Source organism: Trichosurus vulpecula, chromosome 1, assembly GCF_011100635.1.
Source record: "Trichosurus vulpecula isolate mTriVul1 chromosome 1, mTriVul1.pri, whole genome shotgun sequence".
NCBI classification, from domain to species: domain Eukaryota; kingdom Metazoa; phylum Chordata; class Mammalia; order Diprotodontia; family Phalangeridae; genus Trichosurus; species Trichosurus vulpecula.
The window spans coordinates 66,323,048-66,331,947 of NC_050573.1; the positions used below are offsets into that span (position 1 = coordinate 66,323,048).

At 39.5% G+C, this 8,900-nt stretch overlaps 1 protein-coding gene across 1 annotated transcript; it reads right to left on the reverse strand.

Annotated features, from left to right (window-relative positions):
- Positions 1-366: 366 nt before the first annotated feature.
- LOC118858491 (olfactory receptor 7G3-like) lies at positions 367-1,305 on the reverse strand. Its single transcript, XM_036769017.1, has one exon. It carries the CDS (start codon positions 1,303-1,305, stop codon positions 367-369), a length of 939 nt encoding a protein of 312 aa, XP_036624912.1.
- Positions 1,306-8,900: the final 7,595 nt, after the last annotated feature.

Consider the following 8,900-nt stretch of genomic DNA (forward strand, 5'->3'; position numbering starts at 1 on the left):
ATTTGAAAAGATAAAGAAACTGAGTCTCTGAAAGCTTGTTATTTGCCAAGAACACATGGCTTAAAGTGGTGGACCAACAATAAAAACACACATCATGAGACTTCATATCCAGAGCTCTTCAGTAAAAACAGACTAAGTTCTGATGAAGCAAGATAAATAAAGCCTAAAGTCATTGCCAGTGAAGTGACAAGAAATCGAGGCCGGAGAGCAGAAGATTTGTTATCCATGATCAAAAAGATAAGAGCCAGCCAGAAGTACATGACACTAGGGAGCCCTGAACCTCACATTTGGTATCCAAGAATCTGAATGCTGGGTGTTTGGTATCAGCTAACAAAGCCATATACCTAGGCCCAGGGCTATGGCCCATCATTGAGAGGAGGTTGACCTGTTAATGAATTTTTTCAAGGCATCCTTTATGTCCTTGTTCCTCAAACTATAGATGAAGGGGTTCAGCATAGGGGTTACAACAGCATGCATCATTGAGGCAACTATTCTCTTCCAGGAGGAGTGAGTAGCTGAAGAGGTCATGTATACTCCAAAACCTGTGCCATAGAATAACGAAATAACACAGAGGTGAGAACCACAGGTAAAAAAGGCTTTATACTTCCCCTCAGCAGATGGGATTTTCAGAACAGAAGAACAGATCTGTGTATAAGAAGTAAGAATTCCTGTGAGGGAAACAATACCCAGCAGACCAGTTGTAAAATAAACCAAAATGTTGTTGATGAGAGTGTCAGAACAAGAGAGCTTCAGAACCTGAGTGAGATCACAGAAAAAATATGGGATTTCAAGGCCTTTACAGAAAGACAGTTTCATCACCATGAGAATGTGAAGGAGAGAAGTTAGAAGACTAAGAACACAGGCAATCAGAACCAACAGGCCACAAAGCTGTGGATTCATTATGGCCACATAGCGCAGAGGGTGACAAATGGCCACAAACCGATCATAAGCCATTGCAGTGAGAAGGAAGTTGTCCATACAAGCAAAGACTAAGAAGAAATACATCTGGGTGAGGCAGCCAGCATAGGAGATGGCCTTACTGTGTGTCAGGATGTTGGCCAGCATCTTGGGCACTGTGGTGGACACCAGAGAAAGATCCACCAAAGACAGATTAGAAATGAAGAAGTACATGGGGGTGTGGAGGTGGGAGTCAGAGCCAACAGCCACCATGATAAACAGATTTCCAAACAAAGTAACCATGTACATGCCCAGGAACAGCCCAAAGAGAGGCAGCTGCTGCTCTGGCTTCTCAGAAAGTCCCAGGAGGAATAATTCACAGATATATGTTTGGTTGGCTGGTCCCATGTGGGTAATGTGTCTGCCAAAAAAGAGATAAGGAAAGAACATGAAATAAGAAATATATCCATTCTTCATATAGAGGAAAGAATCCAGGACATTAATTAGGGAGCCTCCAAATTGAGGTCCCAACTCAGCCAATTACTGTGAAACCTTGGACACATCATGTCCACTCTCTGAGCTTCAGTTTCCTCATCTGCTAAAGGGGTAGGACCAGGTGGTTCCTTCTAATCAGATGGTAACCCACCCTATCTGTGAGAGGCAGGTGCAATAGACAGAGCACTAGGTTTGGAATCAGAAGACCTGATCTAAAATCCCAACTCTGTACTTACTGCCTTTCAGACCTAGGATGAGTCACTTAGTCTATCTAGGAAACAGTTTGTTCATTTGCAAAATGAGGAGTTTGGATTAGATGGGCCCTTATATCCTCTCCAGCTCTAAGACTATGAGGCTAGGAGCTACATGTGCTACTATCTCTTTCCTTATATGGAATATTCTTTTATTATTTTTAATGACTGCTTGTGATCCAGTTTACATGCCCTTGATTTTACAGTTTAGTTCTTTTTAATGTGCTTCTGACATTAGCTCTGGGACCCTGGGAAAATCAATTAACTTCTATGTGCTGCAGGAAACCTTCTAAGATGATGGGTACAAGAAAGGTGCCATCCCTAGCCTAATTTTTAATGGTCAAACAGATAATAGATATTGTTGTTGTGTTTATCCTTCATTCTTGAAGAGGACCATGACATGAGGGAGATGATGACATGACTTGCAGTTGACTTTGATTTGAGCGCTGGTGGGCTGTACAATGTCACCAGCCTCACTTTCTCCTCCAGAGCCACCTGGTTCCAGTGGCCTGATATTCATCAGGAGGACTGAAGGTGGCCCAGGATGCAACGGGATGATAGATAGATAGATAGATAGATAGATAGATAGATAGATAGATAGATAGACAGAGACAGACAGATAGATAGATAGATAGATAGATAGATAGATAGATAGATAGATGGATATATGGATGGATGGATAGATGGATGGATGGATGGATGGATGGATGGATGGATGGATGGATGGATGGATGGTTGGATAGATGGATGGATATATTCATGGAAGTATATAATTGCGTATGTAAACCCAGTTCCAAAGACCACTGGTATAGGGCTATCTCCTTTTTGGTAAAGATGAATGCCCTGCCCTGTGTGAGGAGCAGAATAAAGTTGGCAAGAGAACTTCAACCTCTTTAGGTTTCAAGTCAACTCTGGGCAATTCTGGCTTCCAGCTTCAAAAGGGAAGATGGTTCAGATCAACCCTATGTCACATTGTTGGAGAAAAAGACTCTGGGAAGACATGAGAAGAGCTGGCAATCTCCATCATGTCTTCCCAGAAACTTTTCCTTCAGTATTCTGAAGTAAAGTTGCTCTCAACCATCTTCCCTCTCAAAGCTGGAACACAGAAGTTCCCAGAGTGACTTGAAGCCTAGAGAATTCAAAGACAAAAGTTTCTCATTCTCACTAACTCTACTCTGCCTCTCATGTAAGGCAGAGCATTCACCTCCATCAATCATGATAATGTCCCACTGCAATGAGCTTTGGAACTCGGGTTACACTTGGAATTAATCAGTGCCTCTCTCTGCCACAGTGTGGCAGAACAATAAAAAATGTCTTTGAAGGACAAAAAATAAAAATTCAGAGTAGTTTATTTCTTTTATGGTTCTTAGTATTCAGGATTAATATTGCAATACCTAATTAAAGCCAGTACCACTCTTATCTAAACCCCTAGCATCATCAGAAGTTAAGAAATCTTTTAAAATCTCTTATAATTGTATAGAGCTAGAAAAAATAATAACAAAATTCATCTGAAAGAACAAAAGGTCAAGAATATCAATGAAATCAATGAAAAATGCGAAGGAAGGTGGACTAGCAGTACCAGATCTCAAACTACTACAAAGATTACAAAGTAGTAATCATCAAAATAATCTGGTATTGGCTAAGAAATAGAGCAGTGGATCAGTGGAAGAGATTAGAAACATGATACATGGTAGTAAATGACCAGAGTAATCTAGTGATTGATAAACCCAAAGATCCAAGATTTAGGAGAAAGAATTCATTATTTGATAAATACTGCTGGGAAAACTTGAAAGTAGTTTGGCAGAAACTAGGAATAGACCACTATCTCACACCATATACAAAGAATAAGGTCAAAATGGGTACATGATTTAGAAAAAAAAAGGGTGATATCATAAGCTAATTAGGGGAGCATGGGATACTTTACCTGCCAGATCTATGGGTAAGGAAAGACAATAGACAAACAATCATTACAGGATATGAAATGGATAAATTGGATTACACTAAATTAAAAAGGATTTGCACAAACAGAATCAATGCAACCAAGATTCAAAGGAAAGCATGAAACTAAGGGGGGAAATTTTACAAGTTTCTCTCATAGAGACCTCATTTTTTCAAATATATAGAGAACTGAGTCAAATTCATAAGAATACAAGTCATTCCCCCAATTGATAGTCAAAGGATATGAACAAGCAGTTTTCGGAAGAAGAAATCACAACTATTTATAGTCATATAAAAAATGTTCTTAGTCATTATTGATTAGAGAAAGGCAAATTAAACAACCCTGAGTTACCACCTTATACCTACCATATTGACTAATATAACAGAAAAGGAAAATAACCAATGCTGGAATGAATGTGGAGAAACTGGGACACTAATACACTCTTAGTGGAGTTGTGAACTGCTCTAACCATTTTGAAGAGCAATTTGCAACTTTGCCCAAGGAGCTAAAAAACTGTGCATACCCTTTGACCAGGTAATACCACTACTTGGTCTGTATTTCAAAGAGATCAAAGAAAAAGGAAAAGGTCCTATGGGTACAAAAATATTTGTAGCAGCTCTTTTTGTGGTGGTAAAAAATTGGAAATTGAAAGGCTGCCCATCAACTGGGGAATGGATGAACAAGTTGTGATGCATAATTGTGATGAAATACTATTGTGCCATAAGAAATGATAAGCAAGATGGTTTCAGAAAAAACCTGGGGAGATTTATATGAACTAATGCAAAATTAAGGGAGCAGAGCCAAGAGATCATCATACAGAATAACAACAATACTGTACAATGACCCATTGTGAATGACTTTCCTATTCTCAACAATACAATGATCCAAGAGAATTTCTAAGAATTTATGATGATAAAATGCTATAAATTTCTAGAAAAAAAGCAGAAGAAATTTGAATACAGATCAAAGCACTCTTTTTTACTTTCATTTTTTATCTTATTTGGTTGCGGTTTGTTTTTTGTCTGTGTTCTCTTTTGCAACATGGCTAATATGGAAATATGTTTTGCATGATTTCACGTGTATAATCTATACTAAAATGCTTGTCTTCTCAAGGATGGGGGAGGGAGGGAATTTGGAACCCAAAAATCATTTTAAAAAACAAATGATAAAATTTGTTTTTACATGCAATTAAGAAAAATAAAATAAAAACATTCTACAAATAATCTCTAAGAGAGGTTTGGGGAATTAGGAGAGATTCCAGATCCAAAGTTCTTAGAGCATTCCTAATTATTCCAAGGGATTAATGGAATGGCCTTGTTGGACGCATGAGTCAGGCATGAATTTTGAAGTGTCTTTCATTGTCTATACTCTTTTGCCCACTCAACCCTATAGTCATTAGAACTAAGCAAAATAAATTAATAAATAAACCAGAATTCATGGTTTTGAAATGTCTGGTCATTCAATTAGTCAACAAACATTTATTAGGTGCCTACCTGTGCCAAGCGAAGGATTTTATATTTAATTCTAGAAATAATAGTGAGCCACTGGAATTTACTAAGGTGGGAGTGGGATGGGGGGGAGAGTGCAATGACATGGTCATGCCTGTGCTTTAGGTGCTTACACCTGGTGTAGTATCTGGGAAATACTGGGGTCTGGAAGAAGCTGTCTTGGTACAGCCATGTGTTATACATTTTATTGTTTTATTATCATATATTGTTTATTTGCTTTCATTAGTTCTATTCTAACAGTAAATTATCACATAAAGATAAGTTTGGTGCATCTCTTCATCTGTTGAGTTAGATTCAGTATGCCAAAGTCACATGACTAGGCTCAGTGAGACATGAGATCAAGGAAAAGGGGGAATTTTCAAGAGGTTGATGTTCAAGAATTGATTCTAATTATTCCAATAATCCACACCTCCTATAAATTAAGTTAATGCTACCCCACAGGAAGAGCTAGAACTGTGGGATAGAAGGTTATCTATTCCATGGCATAGAAAGCTCAGTGTTTCCTCAGAATTTCCTCAGGGCAGGGGAAATGGATGCCTTTCACTGCCAGGATGAATGAAGTATACCCACCACAACACCTTTTTGTGATGAATAGGAGCAATATAGTGGCTATACAGGAGCAATGTAGTATATATAATATAGCATAGTATAATAAAGTATAGTATAGTACAGTAGGAGCTAAATAGAGGCCACCTAGTGACTAAACACACAATGTTTTATCTATTTTTAAAGGTTTTTTTTTCAATTAATAACCGTTTATTTTCTCTCTTTGAAAACTCTGCTCCCATCCACCCAATGGGAAAAGAAAAAAGAAAAAACCAACAATATTAATCAAGAGAAAAAACCCTACAGCAACGTAGGGCTGCACTAATAGAAGCCTAGCTTCCAAGAATAATGCAGTGATAATCCTTCTATATTCTTTCCAGGTCACAGCATGTCCTCAGTATTGCGTCAACTATGAGCATCATTTAAAAAGGATCTTGATAAGGTAGAGAGTGGCCAGAGTGCCTTTCCTGGGGCTCAAAGAGGGATAAGTATTTGAAGGGCTTTTGGGAGGAGAAAGGATAAGACATGATCTCTTTGCTCCCAGAGGGCAGAATGGGAAGCCCTTTGGAGACTTCGAAGAAAGGCAGATTAAGGCTTGCTGTCAGGAAAAATTCTCCATTAGAGCTATAAGTATGTAAAATTTGCTGTTTGCAGAGATACTGGATTTTTCCACACTGGACTAGTTGTTTGTCCTTAATTCTCAAAGAGGACCATGACATCAGGGAGGTGATGCCATGACATGCAAATGAATTGGATTTAAGTGTGGGAAGGCTGTGCAAAGTCTCCAGCTTCACTTTCTCCTCCTGAGTCATCTTGGTCCAGTGGCTAGATATAGATCTGTATGACTGGACACCACCACTGACACTGTCATTACTCTAAAGCAGGACCCTAATCAGCTCACAACAGTTATATTATATTAGCCTACTGGTGGTTCTGACTACCTGTCTCTCCCAACTCTGATCTATCCTCCATGCAACCAATAAAGTGATTGTCCTAAAACACAGGTCCAAGCAAGTCATGCACACCCTAACCCCAACTCAATTCCTAATCCCCAATCGCACTTAATAAACTCCAGTGGCAACCTGGTGCCTCTGAGGCAAATACAAATCCTCTGTTCAGCATTCAAATCCCTCCATAACCTAGACACCCCTCCCCCTTCCCTTACACATACCTTTTTCCAATCTTCTTACACCTTACTTCTCCTCAGGTATTCTTCAATCCAGTGACACTGGCTGTTCCACAAACAAGACACTCCATCTCTCAATTCTGTGGTATTTCTCTAGCTATACCCTATACCTAGAATGTTCTCCATCCTCCACTCTGCCTAAAGACCCAGCTAAAATCCCACACTGGAAGTCTTCAAACAGATGGTAAATGACCACTTCTTGGATAGATTTGGGTTGTGTGTTAGACTAGAAAAACGCTGACATCACTTCCAACTTTAAAAATTCTGTGATGCTTTGATTTGGTGATTTAATGGTAGAAGCTCATATTTTCAAATATAAACTTACCTTCCTTTTGACCTTTTAAGTTGTTCGGTTGTTTTCAATCATGACCCCATCTGGACTAAGCCATCTAAGGCAAACAGGTTAAATGATTGTCCCAGGGTCACACAGCTATTAAGTGTCTAAGGCCAGAATATGAATTTAACTAAGATGACTATTCTGGACTTCTGGACTTCTGGACTCCTACCTCACACTCTATCCGCTGTACCACAGAGCTGCCCTTTGTGACTCTAAGTCAATTAACTTCTCAGGACCTCGGTCTCCTTACCAGTAAAAGGAGAAGATTAGAAGTAGAACTGGGAAGGTAATTCTTCCTTCTGAAACAAAGGAGTGATTATCATGGAGAGGACTGCCAAAGATGTAGTGAACAAAATGAAAAGACCAAAGATGAGAAGAAAGTGGTTCAAGGAGGACATGGCAGAAAGGTCTATGACAGAGGTATTTGAGCTTTCTGTGTCCTGGACCCCTTTGGCAGTCTAGTGAAACCCATGAACCCCTTCTCAAAGTAACATTTTAAAATAATTGAAAGAAATGTTCAATTCAGTTAAAGGTTAGTGAAAAATGATTCAATATTCTTTCTATTCAAGTACACATATCACCTGAAATTGATCTCAACCAGGTTTTTAAAAGGATAGAGGATACTGAGGAGAGACAACAAGGGGAGGAACTTGATCCCAATGTAATAATGACAGATAATAGAGATTAAAGAAACTGGAGGTTGGAAGGAAACCAGAGTGATATATTTACTAGAAGGAATATAGATAGAGTAGTTAGAATTAAATGTAAGTGCTTATAGAATTAGCCAGATCCAATGTTTCAGCTAGAATGGTGGTGAGACAGAGAACTGGTCCATGAGAAAAGCTTAACAGAGAAAGGTCAGGACTGGAAGACAAAAGCCTCCCAGATTATTATCTATTTGACCTTGGAAAATCGCTTCACCATTTTGTTTCTGTTTCCCCATTACGTACCATATGAAAGCTAAGGCCCCTTCCAGTTCTGACCATTTTCTATTTTAAAATCCCATATGTTAGCACTATGGACAGGGGCACTGGACTACTGAGAACTGAGCTCAGTTAGCACTGTCATAAGGGGACAACTCCGAGCTCTGAAAGATAGACTGTATTGTTCTACCATTAGAGGGGATACAGAAGGCAGGGAATGGGGGATTTAGGGGAAAAGAGAAAGCAGACATTATTGGTAAAGAGTACAAAAGTAGGGGAAGTTCAGGGGCTTTCAAAGGGCATGACTACAATGGCAAATACTTGGAAAACCTCACTGATTTGGGTGTGTCTCTTCGTATTCACACACATACACACACACACACACACACACACACACACACACACACACACACAAGAGGCCCAGAAAGATATTCAAGTGAGCTTCGTGAGTGTTTTCCCTCCCCCTGAGCATCTTCAGTATTTGGCTTGCAATCTTCCTCTCCAGCCCAAACTCTTCCATTAAACTTAGCGACTTCAATACATATGTTGGTGTTTCCCCAGTTGCCCTGGCCTCCCAGCTCATCCACCTGCTTGATTTCCACATCATACACCTTTACATTCAACTACATAAATGGGATACTCACAGTGAGATCTCACCAGTGCCCACAAGTGCTCCAGCTACAGGAATTTAGTGAAGCTTCAGACTGGTCCTCAGCTTTTCCACCTTGGGAATAGATGACACCAATGACTAAGTGAACACCTTCACCTATTCCTGAATACCACCCCTACCACTCCCACCAAAAACTTTGGTATACCTT

What these genes read in the sequence shown, in the direction of transcription:
- LOC118858491 (XM_036769017.1), bottom strand. Translation starts at nt 1,305, where the DNA reads ATGGGACCAGCCAACCAAACATATATCTGTGAATTATTCCTCCTGGGA.